This window comes from Ostrea edulis, chromosome 9, assembly GCF_947568905.1.
Source record: "Ostrea edulis chromosome 9, xbOstEdul1.1, whole genome shotgun sequence".
Lineage (NCBI taxonomy): Eukaryota > Metazoa > Mollusca > Bivalvia > Ostreida > Ostreidae > Ostrea > Ostrea edulis.
The window spans coordinates 71,588,598-71,611,755 of NC_079172.1; the positions used below are offsets into that span (position 1 = coordinate 71,588,598).

At 36.0% G+C, this 23,158-nt stretch overlaps 1 protein-coding gene across 2 annotated transcripts in view; it reads right to left on the reverse strand.

Annotated features, from left to right (window-relative positions):
* Positions 1-5,744: 5,744 nt before the first annotated feature.
* The window catches only part of LOC125658135 (uncharacterized), a 65,878-nt gene continuing 48,464 nt past the window's right edge, over positions 5,745-23,158 (reverse strand). Inside the window, exons 11-16 of one of the 2 annotated variants that reach the window (XR_008798871.1) lie at positions 19,019-19,083; positions 17,316-17,465; positions 15,894-16,017; positions 13,843-13,887; positions 10,745-11,131; positions 5,745-10,659 (exon numbers count right to left, since the gene is read on the reverse strand). Coding sequence is in view for 1 of the 2 variants with exons in the window: in XM_048889273.2 (XP_048745230.2) it covers positions 10,803-11,131; positions 13,843-13,887; positions 15,894-16,017; positions 17,316-17,465; positions 19,019-19,083 (713 nt within the window). In the remaining variant the exon portion in view is untranslated. Of the gene's footprint in view, positions 11,132-13,842; positions 13,888-15,893; positions 16,018-17,315; positions 17,466-19,018; positions 19,084-23,158 lie in introns of both variants that reach the window. The other variant, XM_048889273.2, reaches the window with a different exon arrangement.

Consider the following 23,158-nt stretch of genomic DNA (forward strand, 5'->3'; position numbering starts at 1 on the left):
CACGCTCACACCACTGCAGTTAATGTAATATGAAATGAATAACTGCACTGTAAATTACAGACCCATCACGCTACTTAGTTGTCTGGGAAAACTTTTTACTAGTATATTGTGCGACCGTTTGAATGCTTTAGCCGATAAAATAGATCTAGAGTCAATCAGTGAAGCGCTAACTGATCATATGTTGTGTTAGATTTTCTTGGTCAAATGGATTGAGTAATAAGAATTTTTTGTGCTTTTATAGATTTCAAGCAGGTGTTTGACACTGTTTGGACCAAATTCTGAACAGTGGAATACATGTTGATGCGCGGGTATGTTAGGGCAGGTCATGCTTCATTTATGCACGTAAACTGCATAATTTTTAAAATCTGTCTTACACAGAGATAGGGTGCTACTAATGGCCCTGTCACACTACATCACGACCATCACGACCTCACTACGTTCTATAATTTTTTTTAGATCGTGGTGAGATCGTAGTGCGAACGGCATGAATTTGTAATTTTGTCTTGTCTTCACGATGTTACGGCGTCCTCACTACGCTCTTATCACGACTCCACTACGATTAAACTACGGCCTTGTTACGATTTCACCACGTTCTCACTACGTTCATCAAGTTCTTACTACGCTCCCACTACGTCCATCACGTTCTAACTACGCTCTCACCACGACTCCCAAGACTGTAACACGAGTTTCCTACGCTTCTGCCACGATTGTACCACGATCTTACTACGATTCTACCACGATCTTACTACGGTTCTACCACGTTTCCGCGCCGATGTCGCCACGCTTTGCAGCAGCTGAATCAGATCCAGATTCAGTATAAATACAGCTCAGAACCTTCAGGACTGTTGATCCTCCATCCTCAATTCATTCATCAGTTGATCATAATGGCCAAACTGAAGTCTTTCAACAGAAAGCCAAGGTCGTACCCAGCAAGATCTACGCTGCCTTACGATTCTCCTCCTCCTTCGCCTTAGTAACAATATAGCAGCTTGGTCGTTAAGTGCCATATACTGAATATGCATCAACATCTCCATCAATATTTCTTGGTCTGGCCTTTCCATGATTCCAAAGAAGCAATGGTCATATGCAACTTTTGTTCAGTTTTTATACCAGTGTGTGGGGGAGAACAGAACGTGATTCGGTCGTGGCTTGCGCGCAGTGAAATCGTAGTGAGGACGTATTAAGGACGGGATGATCTTGGTAGAAACTTACTACAGTCTTCAACAACATAGTATGGACGTGCCGTGATCGTAGCGGAAGCGTGAAGAAAACGTAGTGCAAACGGGATGATCGTAATGAGAACGTAGTGAAAACGGGATGGTCGTATAGAGAGCGTAGTGGAATCGCAGTGCAGTCGGTTTCTTCTGCATCACGATCCCATTACGATGCTACTACGACCATGCCGATCTAAATACGACCTTAGTACGTCCTTACTACGCTTCCACTACGATCAAATTTGACCACGACCGCACTACGTTTGTTTTGAGCATGTTCAAAGTTGCTCCACGACCATCACGACCATAAAGACCTTACTACGTTCTTACTACGACCTTACTACGACGTACCCGATCGCACTACGATCATCAATTTTTACATGGTCGTAGTGCGAACGTGGCCTAGTGTGATGGGGGTATTACTCTTAAAAACTATTTTGGTTGTTTACATGAGAACATTTTGTATCATAACAACATGACAAACATGCGCTTCCGTATGACGTCATTGCATGACTGTTATAAATTGATAATGGCGGTACCTTAATAGAAAATGTAAAAGTAGCACATTATCCCCAAGATTTAAATATTGGTCTAACTGGCGATAATGACTGTAAATACCCATAGTATATCAGAATTACTTATAGAATCCCGCCACTTTCAGCAAGAAATAATTATTAAACATTTAAACACGAAACTATCTAGCCCATGTTTTACATTTTGCACTGATGCTATGCAGTTTTCTTTAAAAGATTTCTTAACAGACGATTCTATCAGTAATTGCCGTGTAAATTAATTTATGACATTTCACACGATGTATAAAAAGTCTCTAAAAGTATGAGGCCTAATGTGCTACTTTTACAGTTTTATTTCAGTGTGTGACAGAGGAAAATCGGATCGACATGCTAAATGGAATGTTTTATCCGTTAAACAAAATTGTCAATGAATGATATCAACATACCTTCTTAATATCAATAAATTCTCAGCGTTTCACATATATATTCCATATATCCCACGGGAAAAATTGTAAGAACCCATGAGAATAAGCTTACAAATATAATCTATTGCTATATTTACAAGCGTTTTATGGATGGATCATATATACACCCCTGGAAAAAATATAAGCTCTATCTCCCCTTCGTTGCTTCATTGATATTCATTTATTAATACACAAGACGAAACTTTTAATTTTTTGCAACAACTATGAACTATTAAAATATGCTACAAAGCATCTCCAAAACAAACATGGTAATATACCTCAAGATGTTTTTTGGTAGAAATGAGATAGAATGCAAGTGAATTGTCACGATGAATTATGTTATTGAGTGTGTCCTTAACAGAGGTCTTGACGTACTTATCCTACGTTAAACAGATAACAAGGGGTTCGTGCAAATGAAAAGTAAATGAAACACATCTCATCGCAATACAAAGAAAAATACAGCCAGAATTATATCTCATTGTGAGGTATAGCAAAATATGTCTCACTGCAAAGTAAAAATAACAGATGTCAATGCAAGAGCAAACACAATACGTCACATTGTATGACAGAGCTAAATGAAAGGTGAAAATAACGAACAGGGATCAATCCCATAACTCCTACAAGCAATACATAATAGATAATTGGACAAACAAGGACCCCTGGACACACCAGAGGTGGAATCAGGTGCCTAGGAGGAGTAAGCATCCCCTGTTGACCGGTCACACCCGCCATGAACCCTATATCCTAATCAGGTAAACGGAATTATCCGTAGTCAAAATCAGTGTGCCAAGAAGGGCCTAACAATCGATATGAAACATGTCAGACAGCATTTGACCCGATGATATGTTGTATTGACGAACTACATGTAGATCGTTATGACGACCATGCAGGTGATGATGGAATATTGCTACATAAATATGGGAAGTTGACGATGGAGAAGCTGAAATCATCCCGTTGTCATACAGTTGACTTGTCAGTTTCCCGTTAATATCTACTTTCAATAAAATATATAAGTATGAAGCAGAAGTGGACGACTCTGTAGTGTCTTTTATTTCGAGTTCACGGGGATATATCGAATCGACATATACATGTAAATGAAAGTTATCATCATTGTTAAACGTCGTCGATATATCTAAATGTCGAATTGAAGGCCACAGCAAGATATTTCTTCTCGCGTTTACGTTTTTGAATAAATTCTGCTTCATATGAATATAGAAACAGGTCAGGTAACAAAGAAGCACAATTCGTGGCCATGGGAGTTCCAACAGACTGTTGGAAAACCTGATCACCAAAGACCACGAAGATATTGTCAATGAGGAACTCTAGCATATTTTTTATTTCAACTTCAGAGTACTTGTGCGTGGAATCAGAGTGGTGTTTAACAACGTAAGTTTTTGGATGACTAGATATGAATATTTCCTATTTCCATTTTTGTTGAAGAAGCAACTGTCCATGATGTCAAATAGTCTAGTCTTTAATTTATCGTGAGGAATGATCGTGTATAGTGTTAAAAAGGTTTCGATGTTAATGTTTTGCAACAAGTTTTGCGCTTTCAAGTTTAATACGTCACATTGTATGACAGAGCTTAATACGTCACAGTGTATGACAGAGCTTAATACGTCACATTGTATGACAAAGCTTAATACGTCACATTGTATGACAGAGCTTAATACGTCACATTGTATGACAGAGCAAAACAAAGTATATCTTATTGCAAGGTAAAACTAATAGATGTCATTGCACACATCAGAGTTGCTGGACAGACAAACAAGGAGCGCTCTTTCAAGCCGTTCAAATCAAAGTAAATCAAGGCAAACAGATGCTTGTGATTGTAATTTGTATTTGTTAATCTGATATAGAAAATAACATAGAATTGTTTTTGTAAATCTTATACCAATACTCTGCATAGATATAGGACCCCAATGTGATCTTTCTATGACTCAAGTAGCTGTCATTGAAACAGAAAGTATATACAATATATCATGGCACTTAAAACATTTTTCTGGGAGTTACGTGTATCCAGGCGTAGTATACATGTACGAGTGTTTGGTTAATAAAAGCTACTATTCTAAAGCTACACATTCCTAGACAAGATGATGCGATTATATGATTAAAAAGGTTGATTATATAAGCAGTGGCTAGGACGACGGCTTTCAGGGCCATACATTTTACATGAACTCACCTTTGAATTCAATATCATTTTACAGTCATCAGGATTTTTTCCAACACAATGGTCTGACGCTGTTATTGTGCCTGTTTTATAAAAGATGACCCTTCTGATCCAAATACATGTAATTACAGAGGAATAAATCTGATTAGTTGTTTCTGCAAATTGTTTACTTCCATACTAAACAGAAGACTCGTCTCATGGGCAGCCTCGTATGATGTTATTTCAGATGCACAATTTGGTTTGCAATCAAAGTTAGGTACTACGGAGGCAATTAATTTTTGCCCTTCATTGTCTTATAACTCCAATCCCCCCCCCCCCCCAAAAAAAACCGTTTATATTGTTGCTTCGTGGATTATAAGAAAACATTCGACTCAGTTAATCGGGAAAAATTGTATAGAAAATTAAAACACTACGGTATACAAGGGAAGCTGCTTACCGTTGTTCGCTCCATGTATGATAGGATTAGAACTTGTACACAATCCTCTGGTCACCTTTCACAATTTTTTGAAAACAAAATTGGTCTATTACAAGAAGTGTTGTCTCTCCTGGCTTTTTGTATTGTATGTGAATGACCTTGAAATTGCATTTATCAAATAAGGTAATCATCCGACTGGTTTACAGTTATTAAGTCTTCATATGTTGATGTATGCTGGTGACATGGTGTTGCTTGCAGAATCAGTTATTGAATACAAAATATATTAAATACTCTACAAATTCATAGAGATGAATGGAATTTAGTTGTTAATGTAGGAAAAACTAAAATGTTGCATTCAGAAATGGTGGGAAGATTCGTACAGATGAAAAGGGTGTATAATGGTGAAAGTATAGAAATATTAGATCAATTTGTTAACTAGGGCGTTTTATATAATTTTAGTAGTACATTTTTTGTAACGCAGAAACAGTTAGCATCACAAAGTCGAAAAGCATTATTTGCCCTTAAATCAACCATAAAACAATTGTATATAAATCATTGTACCTTATTCTCCATTTTCGATACGTATGTATGCAGTATTTTGAATTACGGATGTGAAGTATGGGGATTACATGAAGGACCTGACATAGAAAAAGTTCACCTGGACTTTTTAAAATTTGCACTCGGTGTTTGTGAAAACACTAAATACAACCATGGTATATGCGTTTACCGTTGCATCATGTTCGTATTTTGAGAATGTTTAAGTGTTGGTTTAAACTATTGCAGTCTGAAAATTGTGTACTTAATGCTGCAGATGATTGTTTATACAATATTTGTGAAGATACAAAGCATGCTAGTCGTAACTGGGCTACTTTTATCAAGGAACAACTTGATTGTTTGGGACTTAGTTATATGTGGCATGATCAAAATAACTTAAATAGCCATGTTTGTTTGTTTGTCAATAATACAACAAAGATTAAAGGATCATTTTATTCAAAATCTACATAGCAACATGCAGTATTAATTAAAATACGCTATTTACAAACATTTGGTTGATAGTTTTTGCTTGCAATATTACCTAGAAAAATATATTCCTAAATTGTACAAAAAGGGTATCTCCAAACAAAGGTTATCATCAAATAATTTATCAATAGAAACTGGCAGACATAAACCACGTGAAAAAAGGTTTTGTAAAACAAGTATCACTGAAATTGAGGACGAATACCACTTTTTGTACTGTATAGTGTCAGATTAGAGCTAAATTACTGGAGTAAACCCTCCATGTTCCAAATTTATACAACTATTAAGTGTGAACAATGTAAAAGAACTTTGTAACGTGGGAAAATTTATTTGTAAAGCTCTTGAATTAAGAACAGTCTACAATATATAATTTGTATCGTCATTCTCCCTTTTCACTATCATTATACTAATGTATTTAAATCTGCTAGATATCTTTGTAAGATTGGCCGTTTATTTTCAGCTTTGTAATTGTTATGCATGTTCAATTTTGTTATAATGCTATAAGATGTATGTCTTTCGCAATAAAGAATTATAGGTACAGCCTATATTCCTCTAATAGCAAACACATGTGAAAAGCGAGTCCGTCTGTATTTTGGCTAGGGGTAAGAAGCTGAGTGGAGTGAAATCTGCATTCTGAATATCAGTTTAAGAAAAAACAACCACTAATTGGAATAAGCTATGTACAGTCAATGCCACTTTAAAGTGTCACCGCAACAAACACCTTGTAATATTCTGATATCAGAATTGACAGCCGTATCCTGCACTAACATTCATATTTGATGTCCATGCAAGGAGAAGATAACGAACAGTGATCAATCTCATAACTCCTACAAGCAATACAAAATAGATAGTTGGGCAAACACGGACCCCTGGACACACCAGAGGTGGGATCAGGTGCCTAGGAGGAGTAAGCATCCCCTGTTGACCGGTCACACCCGCCGTGAGCCCCATATCCTGATCAGGTAAACGGAGTTATCCGCAGTCAAAATCAGTGTGCCAAGAACGGCTTAACAATCGGTATGAAACTATGCAAAATATTAGGAATCAAAGAAATAAAACATAAAGGAGATTTAGAAATTTGCATTAAAACAGTCATTGACAAAAACTTGTACTGTGTAAGAAACTTGAAAAATCAGGGAAAGCAATTTTCAAAAGGTGAGTTTTTAAGTTTTTTAAAACATATTAATGTTTAAACGTACTTTTAAGAATGTGTTTTTAACAAAGGTTATTAATACGTTTATGAGTGTATATGTGTTTGAGAATAAACAAAATATTTACATAAAATTATGTTTCAATAAACACTTTCTAGTATATCATTTTTTGAAATTATTATGATTTCGACCACGGATAAGTCCGTTTACCTGATCAGGATGTAGGGCTCACGGCGGGTGTGAACCGGTCAACAGGGGATGCTTACTTCTCCTAGGCACCTGATCCCACCTCTGGTGTGTCCCAGGAGTCCGTGTTTGCCCAACTATCTATTTTGTATTGTTATAGGAGTTATGAGATTGAACACTGGTCGTTATCTTCACCTTTCATTACACAGAATCAACTAAGTATAGAGAGATCATTGTGGTGAAATATCAAATCGTGAAGGGGACGTTACTCCCAATATAAGGTGATTTAATATACTGTATATTGGTAACTCATCATTCTCATAGTTAGAGCACGATGCGGCTGATACTCAAAGCTGTGGTTAGTAAATACAGATTTCACTCCACTCCGTTCCACCTCACTCGGCATTCAAGTCGAACGTTTGAATATTAATCTGGAATAAGCTATACTGTCAAAAGCTTGATATATGCACAACATCTGCATAGGATGTTTGCAGGAAAAACTTTTTGGACATCTTTTTTGTAAAAAAAAAAAAAAAAAAAAAAAAAAAAAAATCAAAACGTTAAAACGCATAACACCCGTATGTGTATACTTTAAGTACTATCTGGAATGAAAAGTTTTTCCGAATGCAACAGCTTCAAAGACAAAAGCAACGTCTTTATATGAGTGAAAAATTCTCGAGAGAGAGGTTAAGCAAGATACAATCAATCAATCAAAGACAAAACAAAAACAAACAAGTTGATGTTTCTAAAATCCGTTGAAAGATTTGTCACTGCAGCAAGCAGCAAATTTTATATTAGGTTGACAGCTGTACCCTGCACTGTGAGCCTTCTAAAACAATAAGCATGATGAATTACTCATTTATATTTCATCAACTTGAATTGGGAGTAATATTCGTTTTATGTTTTCATACTAATTTGAAAGTTCGTCTTCATGAACTGTCCATGTTAATGTTGATACCAAAGGTACTTTTAAGTTAATGGGTTTTTATCAACAAATTGGGTGGTACTAAGTTGATGAGAATACGTGTACATGGTTTGAAAATAAGCATTTATCCCAATATTCACGGAGTCTTATAAATAAAGTAAGTTCCTCGTTAATGGCCACTATTTTTAATCTTCATTAGAGTGTATCCATGCATCTAGGGTTTGACTACTGCTTATTCCAGAATAATATTTTTTTCCCTTAGACTGATAGTGAAGACTGTGACTATTAAATACATAGATTGTTGCGAGATTGTTCACTGTCCGTTACCTCCACTTTTCATATTTCACTCCACTCCGTTTTTTCACCTGTGTTTTATGGCCCAGGAGTGCAATAAACCTTGCTAATTATTGGGATCTCTAATCACGTGGTAAATGTTGTAGTGGAATCGTGTTTAAGGGCTACATGTAAGTTGTTACGGGAGGGTGGTCAAAGTACCTTATTGTAAAAAGTAAAGCAAATCAATTCAGCTAAAACTAGAAAAATTGTAAATGTACATCTACATGTATCAAGATATATAAAAACATAACTTGTACACTTTCTAAAACGTGAACATTGTTTTCAATGATCACAAAAAGATCAAGTTAGAATAATGGTCTTGTGTGACCTCTAATTGTCACCTACATTTCAAATCAGACTTAAAACCGCGAAGCTTTTAGTACAATTATGTTCAGTCATGGATGTACGTCACAGGACTGTCACGGATGTACGTCACAGGACTGTCACGGATGTACGTCACAGGACTGTCACGGATGTACGTAACAGGACTGTCACGGATGTATGTCACAGGACTGTCACGGATGTACGTCACAGGACTGTCACGGATTTGAGACAATGTAGAAGTTCAGAGGAATACATATATGGCAGCTATTCTTGTTTTTATTTTACATACATTTTGGTTTGAAATATTTAGAACACACATTTGCTTATGTGTCATTTTTTATACAAAAAGTGAACCTGACATTAGTATGCAAAATACTTACTAATAAGTTTGATAGATAAACAAGTGACTGTGTGTTCAATATTTCCGGATGCCAGACGTGCTTCAACTTGTCAACTTCGGCCAAAATGAGGAAATTTGGAATTTCAATTAAATATAGTGTTCTTCCTGTGAATTCGGTATATACATGTATTATATATCAAAACTGATTCGAAATAGACATGGCCTGGTGAACTTAACGCAGTATTAAGTCTTCCCCGGAAGACATGTGTCGCCTGCTAGTTCATTCTATATGTAATATATCACGTATAATGTTGAAAAAGTAAATTATTGAAATGGTTTTTGTCACTAAACAGGAAGTTGATAAGCGACAGATTCGAAAATGTCTTACACAATACAGTTGGCCACACTGATGCTCTGTGCCAAATATCAGGGAGTTGCCCCATGTGGTTCTTGAGAAAACTGTGACAGAAATTTTTTTGCTGTAAAAAATTCTAAGTCCCGGCAAACAGGAAGTTGATAAGCGACAGATTCGAAAATGTCTTACACAATACAGTTGGCCACAGTGATGCTCTGTGCCAAATATCAGGAAGTTGCCCCATGTGGTTCTTGAGAAAACTGTGACAGAATTTTGTTTGCTGTAAAAAATTCTAAGTCCCGGCAAACAGGAAGTTGATAAGCGACAGATTCGAAAATGTCTTACACAATACAGTTGGCCACAGTGATGCTCTGTGCCAAATATCAGGGAGTTCCTCCATGTGGTTCTTGAGAAAACTGTGACAGAAATTTTTTTGCTGTAAAAAATTCTAAGTCCCGGCAAACAGGAAGTTGATAAGCGACAGATTCGAAAATGTCTTACACAATACAGTTGGCCACAGTGATGCTCTGTGCCAAATATCAGGGAGTTGCCCCATGTGGTTCTTGAGAAAACTGTGACAGAAATTTTTTGTGACGACGACGACGCCAGACGACGCCGCCAGACGACGGATAGTGATCCCTATATGTCGCCACTGCGTAACGCAGGCGACACAATGATATACTGTAAATGGTTTTAATTTCGCGGTGCTAAAAGCGATTTTTTATATTGGTCTAATTGCGATGGTTTTATTTTCGCCGAATCGAATTTTATTTTGATTACTGGTAACTGTTCAAAACGTATTGTGTCACACTTGCAAAATGATTGCGGTTGTTTTAATTCCGCGGAAAAATCTCCGACCGTGAACAAAACGAAATTAAACCCACCGCAATCATTTCCCCATTTACAGTACTGTGTTTTTCATGCTGCCTTCTAAAAATGGTCGAATCTGTATAGGGTCTTTATCCTAAATCGTAACTTGTCCTAATGTTGCAGATAATGAAAATAAACATTTCTGTTCAAACCAACATGACCAGTCCGGCCTCGTTAATTAGCTGACCAACAAAACGCATAACATTCATGTCAGTGGTACTGTTTCGCATGCACACACAGTATGAACATTATAGGTCACTGCGCACAGTTAAAGAAATCCAACTTGTATCCCTATGTGCTGATTCTAAACATAACGACAATGGTGCTTGTTAATCAGGAGTCAGTCAGTTGGATTCTGGGACAGCTACAGCTAGGGATTGCTACAAATCACAATGATCGATCTACATACAAAACCATACGTAGCAAATTTGATTCCACTTTAAAATAAATGATTTTCATAATTACAATGTTTTCCTTCTTTTTGATACCGTTGAAACATATTTGAAGATCCTTTCACACATCATCAGGGCGATTTGACTTTGGATCTCGTTAATGCAGAATGCAGATTACGGTACATGGCAGTTAGATGAACTTTCAGGATGAAAATATCCGAGACGAAGATAAGAATGAATACGAATCCCAGCAGACATCCTCCCAGAATTCCAATTCCCTGCGAGGACTCTCGAGAGTCGCCAGCACTTTCTTTCTTTCTGATGTTTGATGATAGATTCCGAACGGGCACCGATCCTTCTGACTGTGTTTTCTCCAGCGTGGGTCTCATAATGTTTCGAATTTCCTCGATCGTGAAATCATTCAAGAATTCCCATTTGCTCACCTTCGGCTCTTCCTTATCTGAATTTGTATAAGATATTTCAGGACTGACCTCAAATCGATGCAACTGTTTTCAAGACATTTCTACCAGAAAGATAATCACGTTTCTTTGAATTAAATGCATCGTATTACGTGTAAACAAAACGTCACATTAAACAAAACACAGCAGTACCCGTTGTGGGAACGAAAGTGTACAGTTGTCAGCAGTGCTGTTTAGCAGCTTGCTTCAAAGCAAGTCAAAATATACAGCAAAAAATACACCCTATCAAATGATCATGAAAAGTGTGTTAATTTATAGCATCAAATCAATACTGAGTGTCTCTTTAAGGACACATTAAAAGTGCGTCAAATTTGGTTCATTTCAAAGAACGATTCAAACTATTTGAAACTGCGATAAAAATCATCATATATAAGGTGGAAATAATGTTCAATGTTGACCTTTTTTTCTTGAATATATGAGGGGGGGGGGGGTAGCTTAGGCTTTCACACTGTCGAGGTAGGCCAGTGGTAGAGCGTTCACTTCGTAATCGGGAGAGAGGTCGTGAGTTCGAGTCTCACTCGTGCGATGGCCTAGTCAAATGTAAGACTTAAACATCGCCCAAAGCTTGTTAAAAATCTCACTACTACGGCCCTAACCATAGTTCTGAATTTGTAGTTCGTCACCTACAGCGGTGACGTCTCAGTATAAGTGTAGTACGTCACCTACAGCGGTGACGTCTCAGTATAAGTGTAGTACGTCACCTACAGCGGTGACGTCTCAGTATAAGTGAATCCTCGAAGAGAAGTAAAACAAACAAATAAATCTATGGTGCTGACGAATCAATGCTTCGTAAGTTACATAAGTATGATGATATTTGTTATATTCAGTTTCGGGGGGGGGGGGGGGGGGGGGGGGCTACACAGAAGTTTTCGTTCTCTACAAGTAAGACGTTCCAATGACTTATACAGTGCCCCATTTAACATGACTCAACATCGCATTGTTACGATTGATTAATGTCCCTCTCGAGAATCTGTCCGTGAAGGGCTGCAAAAATTATGCCTAAGGTATACTCGGTGCTTACGGCCTTTAAACAGGGAGGGGGCTTTGTCGTACCCCACCTGCTGTGACACGGGGCCTCAGTTTTTGGGGTCTCATCCGAAGGACCGCCCTATTAAGTCGCCTTTATACGACAAGCAAGGAGCACCGAAGGCCTATTCTAACCCGGATCCCCACGAATTAATACTACATGGATACAGGCCCCCTTCTGCTTATCAGCTCAAGTAAATGAGGTATACCTCATGCCATTTGATATTTCAGATTATCATACCTTTAGGGAATTCTGGCCCCACACTTATAAAGGAACCCTATTTGAAATAGAGGCTGCGTGTTTGTGGGTAGGAATTAATAAATATATGTGGTAACCGTTACGATTAGTACTGCAGGGCCATAAAGTGTGCAACATGATTTACGATAGTGTAGAATGTTCTGAGTGTAATATATATATGCATCTTTCTTTTGTGTGACGCAATATCGCCCTATTTTTTTTTTAACCCCAGGACTTGTTATTAAGATTTTCATTAGAAGAAGACGTCTAGTATTCAACAGATCAATGAACTGGCGTTAATTGCAAGCTCAGGTAATGAAAACTGTAAAACTATCGCAATCAAATAGTTTAGAAAGTCGTGTTTATGATGTTAGATGTGTTAATGAACGGTGCATATTAGTGATGAAATGTTTGCATGTCAGTTTCGATCCCAAGATTGTTGCAAATTGTGGTCAAATTAAATTTCAGCGTAAAGTTAGTTGATTCGCTGTATATAGGACCTGGTGTTTAGTGTGCATTCACATTTCAACACAACACGTTTGCAAGAAGTGTTATCGATTCGATATACAAAGGAATATCTCTAAAACACATAATCTCAGACATTACACAGTTTACAAATACTAGTGGTTTCCGGATGAAAGGCTATCCCTTTAACATAAATTATTGTATTGTGTAAAACGCAAGGGGAATTTGGAACAACTTCTGTCAACTTTTAGACTCCTTTATCTTGATGAGGCTGTACATCACAATAGTTTAAATATAGCAATACTGTTATGAAGGTTTTGAATTCAGTCTTATAACGAAATATTTTGCAGCATAATTCTCTATTGATTCTGTACAAAATATTATACTTGTTGTCACCTACAATAAATTGTTTACCTCATTCAGTAACCTGCCACGTTCTAGAAGTAATCGATAATTTTGATAAAACAATTTTTTTGTACAGATTGTGTTTATCAATTTTCTTCTAAATAGTATGATTGATTGATTGTATCCTGTTTGAGAATTTTTCACTCGTATGGAGACGTCACAAAGACCGGTGAAGGGCTTTAAATTTAGGCCTTTACTCGGCGCTTACGGCCATTGAGCAGTGAGGGTTCTTTAGCGTGCTACACCTACTGTGACACGGGACCTCCGTTTTTAAGGTAATCTCCGAGGACCCATGACATTCACACCTAATGCCGAGCGTTTGGCGATGGAACTGTCACTACCTGTTTTAACGACTCCGGTTTCCGTCGGGATTCGAACCCCGACCGTTCTAACCACTAGACCACCGCGACGGTTCTAATCAGTATGATATTAACCGATATTAACGTGAAAAGATGGACCCATGACAAATACCTGTACACTTCCATTCGATCCCTAGGTACAACCTACTCTACGCAAACATGTATATTTCATTTTATATTGTGCGTTTTAGCTACTCACGGTAATATCCAAGAAAGACAACTCTATCAGCAATAATCAAGGAATCTAAAAACAACATAGATTATAATATGAACGTTGAAGTACCGGCATGAATGGGACATTTCATACGAATAGTGGTCCACTTACTGACTGTTGTGGTTCATCAAATGTTCATCTTACAATAACCATTTCTGTGTTGTTCATATACAAAAACAGATTTACACACCTTTGATATAAATTGCAATCTCTGGGCGAATCCAGAACATTTTCAGAGGTGGAATTGCCACCCGAGTTTGAACCTTAACCTGAGCATGGTATATAATTGATAAATGTCTAAGCTTAACCTGAGCATGGTATATAACTGATAAATGTCTAAGCTTAACCTGAGCATGATATATAACCGATAAATGTCTAAGCTTTATCCTGAGCATGGTATATAACCGATACATATCTAAGCTTAACCTGAGCATGGTATATAACTGATACTACATGTAGTGAAAAAGGATCACTACTCCCAAGGGCTATGGAATCTAGAAAAAAATTCCTGTTCTGAATACTAATTTTCAACAACAGTTTAAAGCAAGATGTGTTCTTAAAACTCCACTGCCCTCAAAAGTGCATACACTGATAAAAGGCTTTACATAATATAATTGGTGTATTTAAAGTTAAAACATCAAGATATATGACTAATTTGGACCCATATCCCAGAGTCAAAACCCTGGGTTGTGAAATTCACCATTTTCTTGTACATTATTTTCTGCTATTCCCAAGTATGCATTTAGATTTTATACAGTATCAGCAAACATACACATAAATACTATATACTAAGTTTGGCCCCACCCTAGGGTCAGAACCCCTACTCTGGGGATCATCAAATTTACAATTTTGGTAAAAGACTATCTGCTCTTTTTTAGATATCCATTTAGTTTCAATTTAGTATCAATAACACTAAAGAAGATGTTATTTAAGTGTTTTACACAGCTAGACACTATCTAGTAAGTTTGGTCCTGCCCTGGGGTCAGAACCCCTACCCCGGGGATCATGGAATTTGTAAATTTGGTAGAGGCCTTCGTTCTCTACATTACTATGCATTTAGGTTTTCTTAAACATGTGCGGTTCTAGAGAAGATTTTGAAAGTTGGTCAATTTTGGGCAGTTTTTGTCCCGCCCCAAGACCAGGGGTGTAGGAATCCTGGAATTTATAATTTATACCCCTTTGTTTCAAAAATGCTTCATACCAAATTTGAAAATTGGAATGGTAGTTATCAAGAAGAAGTTAAAAATGTCTACTCTTCACACATTTGATAACTGACCAGTTTGGTCCAACCTTAATAACAAAACACCTACCCCTGGGATCATCAAATTGACGGTTTTGATAAAGGACTACCTGCTCTTTCAAAATATCTATTTAGTTTAAATTTAGTATCAAGAGCACTAAAGAAGATGTTATTTAAACGTTTTACACATAAACACTATATAATAAGGTTGGCCCCAACCTGGGGTCAGAACCCCTACCCCTGGGATCATGAAAATTACAATTCTTGTAGAATCCTTCCTGCTCCACAAAAGTATGCATTTAGTTTTTCTTAAACATGTACGGTTCTAGAGAAGATTTTCAAAAATTGGTCAATTTTCGCCCCGTCCCCAAGGGTGAAGGAACCCTGAAATTTATAATTGATGCCCCCCCCCCCCCCCCCTTGTTCCAAAGATGCTTCATACCAAATTTGAAGAGAATTGGAATGATAGCTATCAATAATTTTGGTAAAGGACTACCTGTTCTTTTTAAATATCTACTTAGCTTCAATTTAGTATCATGGTACAGTGTATATTACCGATAAAAGTCTAAGCTTAACCTGAGCATGATGTGTAACCGATAAATGTCTAAGCTTAACCTGAACATTGTATTAACTAAATTTGATAATATCAATGATCAATAATTCAGAAAGGAACATTTTTACAGGAGGTATCTACCGCTTTATCATGATTACGTTTTAGAATTTTCTGGATCCTTGCAGATATTGCTTCAGCTAGATCACATATGATTTCTACTGAAAGGTCAATATGAAATATTACCGTTGATAGTATATATACAATATTGAAAAGTGTAATATCCGGCTTCTTCGATGTCCAAGATATTTAACTTCACTCTCTGGGAATAAATACAGGCATCAAGGTGGTGGATGACCCCTTCATTAACCTACAATTAAGATTTTGGTGAAATTGATTATTACCGTAAATGCGCATTGTTAAATTTTCGTATACCTTATTTCATTTTCAGTCTGTTCTAGAGAAACCATACGCACCACTTGTAATAAAGTGTACGTGGTAGTGACGCAAGCGTTGTAGAACCGAAACGTCATCTGTCTCACCTCTGATATACCCAGGGGGTCCGTATTTCTCTACTCTTAATTTGGTATTCTTTATACATATAAGGTAAGGATAACGAACAGTGATCAATTTCATAACTCCTTTAAGGAATACAAAATAGAGAGTTGAGCAAATATGGACCTCTGGACAAACCAGAGAAGGGGTCAGGTGCCCAGAGGAGTGAGCGTCCCCTGCCGATCGGTCACATCCGCTGCGAGCGCGATAAGTCGTATGTTGAATTAAATTAACCAGTAAATTAGATTTTATTGAATCACTGATTAGGAATATAAAAATTAGATGCAACAATCTGGAACAATACAATAATGATATTATTTAGAAAACCAAAAGCCGACACGAAGTTAGAGGAGTTGTACTTGTAATGATAGGGGTATTTAATAATTTCCCGTTTTTCTTTTATATCCAACATTTCGATGTGTCCGCGATACTCAGATTTCAAAAACAATACTGCATATTTGAACTCAGTTGATTATAATTTACGTAACTTACATTTTGTATTATCTGCCTCAAACTTTGATACCAGGAGGACTAACGGCAGATAATTGCTTAAGCCTGCTCACTGCAACTTTCCTGTCGTTGAATGGCGATAAGTAGATGATTATAACGGTAATTGACCAAATCGTGCCTGTAAATACGTTGGCGGATGGCGGTATGCGGGGGATGGCGTTATAATGGGGTTTTACATAGCAAGGAGAACGGGACTTGGAACTTTTTTGGCGATATGTGGGGTGGCATTATAACGCGGAATCACTGTACTTGATCTCAAGTCTTTGCAATCCCCTGGGGGTCCGGGTTAGAAAAGGTTCTCAGTATCCCTTGTCGTACAAAAATTGAAAGAGGCGACTAAATGGGGCGGTTCTTCGGATGAGACCGCAAAAACCGAGGTCCCGTGTCACAGCATATGTGGCACGATAAAGATCTCTCCCTGCTCAAAGGCCGTAAGCGCCGAACATAGGCCTAAATTTTGCAGTCCTTCACCCGCCATGGTGACGTTTCCATATATGTATGAATGAAAAATTCTCGAGCGGGACGTTAAACAATATAAACCAACTACCAATCAAGTCTTTGCATTCCATTAAAATCTTTGAAATTCGCAACTGGCAAACTTACATTGATATCCATTACTTCAGTCAATCCCTCCTTCATCCAGAATGTTAGCCTGCATGTATACGGTGTATTAACGTCATTGGCCGTATCTACCTTTATAGACACCAACTGTATACCGCATACATGTACATACCGGGGAAACGATATGTCGTGCTACAATATCACGTGTAAATAGACAATTCAGAATAAAGTCTATAATAGAGAAGTAGTTAAACATTTTATCAAAATCAAATAAACTCCTAGGAGAGAATTGTATATATAAACAAGAGGCCCACAGGCCTTATCGGTCACCTGAATACTAGTAAAAAGTATCACTACTTCCATGGGCTATGCAATCTAGAGAAAAAGTTCCTGTTCTGAATATCTAAGCTAAATTCTAATGTTCGACAACAGTATAAAACAAGATGTGTTCTTAAAACTTCACTGCCCTCAAAAGTGCATAAATGGGGCAGTCCTTCGGATGAGACCGCAAAAACCGAGGTCCCTTGTCACAGCAGGTGTGGCACGATAAAGATCCCTCCCTGCTCAATGGCGATAAGCGTAGGCCAAAATTTTGCAGCCCTTCACCGGCAGTGGTGACGTCTCCATATGAGTGAAATATTCTCGAGAGGGACGTAAAACAATATTCAATCAATCAATCATAAGAACCAGGACCTATTTATTATCTCCTGAACTATTTAAGGTAGGGCTTTCATCATCTTCGCAAGTCAGGTGTCCGATTCGCTTGAGGGTAAACGAATCGGACACATGGCTTGCGAAGATGGGCTTTCATATTCTATATATAGATTCTTTATAGAGTCTCCATATAAGTGAATAATTCTCAAGAGGGACGTTAAACAATATAAAATAAAAAAGGACCACAATATGGAGTCAACATTTTTTCACGGGAATAAAGATTGATAGGGAAAAAAAACCTTTTACAATTCACAACAAGTGAACTTCAAGTAGGACAGAACCAAGGTGACTAAGGTGAGTGCTTTGGCCCTTGGTCTTCTTCTTTAAAATATTCTCAAACTACGGTCAACGTATCAACAGTTTAGTGAATGCAAACCCACCTTGACGTGTTCGATATTATAATCACCCAATGGCATGTGGCAACCTTGCGCTATTTGTATGGGATTGGGAAATTCCTGAGAGTGTATAGATGGAATGAGGGTTAACCAGGTTCAATAGACAGGCTTTTATCATGTGATATGACATTATGTTTCTAAAACAGCTATCCCCAGTATACTGAATAGTTATTTCATACAGGTAATCGCAATCGAGTGTTACAGGGTTTGATCACGTGACCAACTTCAGGTCATTTCCCAATGACACTCAAAAATTGTATCTTATTTCTTAATTGTCAAGCGACTAACATATGTCCCCGCCCATCTAGATAGGTGGAGAGATTAAAATCGAAAGCGAGTCAGTTGATATAATATTATCCGAAATTGATTACCAATATATATTCTTTTTAATATATGTGTGCGTCATTATCGAAATACATGTAGATGTATAAATGAGAGAAAACCTGTATCCTGTATATTATAAATACATTATTATACAATAATCATAATGCAATTCGTCGACGCTTAAAAATGATAACTGATAACGTTCCAAATATCCCAGCTTAAGCGCACCCATCCTTTGACGTACACAGCTGGTGACATCTCAGTAAGAGTGAACAATTTTCGAATGACGTAAAACCAACAAAAAATACATACCTCTGTTGTATTCTTCAGTGTGTTGTTTTTCAAAACCTTTAGCCTGTTCAGCCCGTAATTTGGTTCTGCATTTTAGGTAAAAGCAAAACAGCAGCATACAATTGCAGTCATTTGATTAGGTCATTCATGTGAATATTTCATGCTACTTTTTCATGTGTTACTTTTTCATGTCTTCATATGCGAAAACGAAAACAAGACATCCATGCAAAATTTACACATGGGCCGTTTTTCCTGGTGTAGACATATATTTCACGATTCATATGACAAGTTACAAAAATATAATTTTCATGTTTAATTTCTAGAACCATGTTTGATTGCATGTATCATATATTTTCAACAATTTTCATTCAAATATATCAATAATAGAATAATCGTAGACTATGGATTTGCCCTCAGTCGATGAGATTTTCCTAGTTCGATATGTTCTCAGTTTAGATAACCTTCCCGTGACTTTTTTTTCCAATTCTTATTCAAGCCAACTAGAGATGACAAAAGTCAGTTCCCGAAGAAAATTCTCGTTAAATATTTCATGTAAATCCATTTCAAATTGTCCCATCGAAATCAATGTCTTCTGCCAAGATTTTTTTAATCCAAATATTGCAGAGATAACAATAAAGTATCTATATAATGTGAAAATTACATTTTCTCTTAAATTGAAGTTTGTGTTTTAGATGTCATATCTAAAATCCGTGATCATAGAATGATTTTTAAAATTATTAGACGATAATGTGAATTTTTTTGAGAGGGGTGCTTGTGGGATTTTTTTTTTCATTGAATGACATCAGGAGAATGTTTTGAAAAAAAAAATGATTTTGTATGAAAAATACAGGGAATATTTTCTTTGGAACTGACTTTTGGGCAAGAAGTGAACATCTAGTATTTGTATCAATAAAAGTCAATTATCTCATATTTGATTATATGCATGTACAAAAATATTTTGCCAAAATGTTTCTACCAAAGGAAAACAAAAATGTGGTATGAAATTCTAGGTTGATTGTATCATAGATAAATTATTTTGGAAATTTAAACATTCAGACAATTCCAGGTTAATTGTATCAGAGATAAATTATTTTGGATATAAAACATTTGAAGATAATTCAAGGTAATTGTATCATAGATAAATTATTTTGGATATTAAAACATTCAGATAATTCATCCAGTTTACTCACGTATTTGTAAGACGATATTACAGTTTACTCACGTATTTGTAAGTTGATATTATAGTTTACTCACGTATTTGTAAGTTGATATTACAGTTAGTCACGTATTTGTAAGTCGATATTACAGTTTACTCACGTATTTGTAAGTTGATATTACAGTTTACTCACGTATTTGTAAGTCGTAATTACAGTTTACTCACGTATTTGTAAGTTGATATTACAGTTTACTCACGTATTTGTAAGTTGATATTACAGTTTACTCACGTATTTGTAAGTCGTAATTACAGTTTACTCACGTATTTGTAAGTTGATATTACAGTTTACTCACGTATTTGTAAGTCGATATTACAGTTTATTCACGTATTTGTAAGTTGATATAACAGTTTACTCACGTATTTGTAAGTTGCTTTACAGTTTACTGACGTATTTGTAGGTTGATATTACAGTTTACTCACGTATTTGTAAGTTGCTTTACAATTTACTGACGTATTTGTAGGTTGATATTACAGTTTACTCACGTATTAGTAGCTTGATATTCCAGTTTACTGACGTATTTGTAGGTTGATATTACAGTTTACTCACGTATTTGTAAGTCGATATTACAGTTTATTCACGTATTTGTAAGACGATATTATAGGGTTATTGAACTTATATTGGTGAATATTGGCACGAGTTGGCTGTTAAAATGAACGAGCTTGCGAGTGCATTTTGACAGCAAACGAGTGCCAATAACCCTTTTATTATATAGCTAAAGTATTTAGTTGTTAAATTAGATCTCTTTTCACTCTAAATACTCTAAAATAGACGAGAATTCATCAATATTAATATAATATATAATAATACAGTTTACTCTCGTATTTGTAAGTTGTTTTACAGTTTACTCACGTATTTGTAAGTTGATATTATAGTTTACTCACGTATTTGTAAGTTGATATTACAGTTTAGTCACGTATTTGTAAGTCGATATTACAGTTTACTCACGTATCTGTAAGTTGATATTACAGTTTACTCACGTATTTGTAAGTTGATATTATAGTTTACTCACGTATTTGTAAGTCGTAATTACAGTTTACTCACGTATTTGTAAGTCAATATTACAGTTTATTCACGTATTTGTAAGTCGATATTACAGTTTACTGACGTATTTGTAGGTTGATATTACAGTTTACTCACGTATTTGTAAGTTGCTTTACAGTTTACTGACGTATTTGTAGGTTGATATTACAGTTTACTCACGTATTGGTAGGTTGATATTCCAGTTTACTCACGTATTTGTAGGTTGATATTACAGTTTACTCACGTATTTGTAAGTCGATATTACAGTTTATTCACGTATTTGGAAGACAATATTACAGTTTACTCACGTATTTCTAAGTTGCTTTACAGTTTACTCACGTATTTGTAGGTTGACATTACAGTTTACTCACGCATTTGTAAGTTGATATTACAATTTACTCAAGTATTTGTAAGGTGATATTACAGTTTACTGACGTATTTGTAAGTCAATATTACAGTTTACTCACATACTTCTAAGTAAATATTACAGTTTCCTCACGTATTTGTAGGTTGATATTACAGTTTACTCGCGTATTTGTAAGTCGATATTACAGTTTACTCATGTATTTATAAGTTGATATTACAGTTTACTCACGTATTTATAAGTTGCTTTACAGTTTATTCACGTATTAGTAAGACGATATTACAGTTTCCTCACGTATTTGTAGGTGATATTACAGTTTTCTCACGTATTTGTAATTTGCTTTACAGTTTACTCATGTATTTGTAGGTCGATATTACAGTTTACTCACGTATTTGTAAGTTGATGTTACAGTTTGCTCACGTATTTGTAAGGTGGTATTACAGTTTACTCACGTATTTGTAAGTTGATGTTGCAGTTTACTCACGTATTTGTAAGGTGATATTACAGTTTACTCACGTATTTTTAAGTTGATGTTACAGTTTACTCACGTATTTCTAGGTCGATATTACAGTTTACTCACGTATTTGTAAGGTGATATTACAGTTTATTCACGTATTTTTAAGTTGATGTTACAGTTTACTCACGTATTTTTAAGGTTTACTCACGTATTTGTAAATTGATATTACAGTTTACTCACGTATTTGTAAGTTGATGTTACAGTTTACTCACGTATTTGTAAGTCGATATTACAGTTTACTCACGTATTTGTACGTTGATATTACAGTTTATTCACGTATTTGTAAGTTGATATTACAGTTTACTCACGTATTTGTAAGGTAATATTACAGTTTATTCACGTATTTGTAAGTTGATATTACAGTTTACTCACGTATTAGTAGGTTGATGTTACAGTTTACTCACGTATTTGTAAGGTGATATTACAGTTTATTCACGTATTTTTAAATTGATATTACAGTTTACTAACGTATTTGTAAGTTGATATTACAGTTTACTCACGTATTTGTAAGGTGATATTACAGTTTACTCACGTATTTGTAAAGTGATGTTACACTTCACTCACGTATTTGTAAGTCGATATTACAGTTTACTCACGCATTTGTAAGTCAATATTACAGTTTACTCACCTATTTGTTAGTTGATGTTACAGTTTACTCACGTATCTGTAAGTCGATACTACAGCTTTACTCATGTATTTATAAGTCGATATTACAGTTTACTCACGCATTTGTAAGTCGATATTACAGTTTACTCACGTATTTGTAAATTGATATTACAGTTTGCTCACGTATTTGTAAGTTAATGTTAAAGTTTACTCACGTATTTGTAAGGTGATATTACAGTTTACTCACGTATTTGTAAGGTGATATTACAGTTTACTCACGTATTTGTAAGTTGATGTTACACTTTACTCACGTATTTGTAAGTTGATATTACAGTTTACTCACGTATTTGTAAGGTGATATTACAGTTTGCTCACGTATTTGTAAGGCGATATTACAGTTTACTCACGTATTTGTAAATTGATATTACAGTTTATTC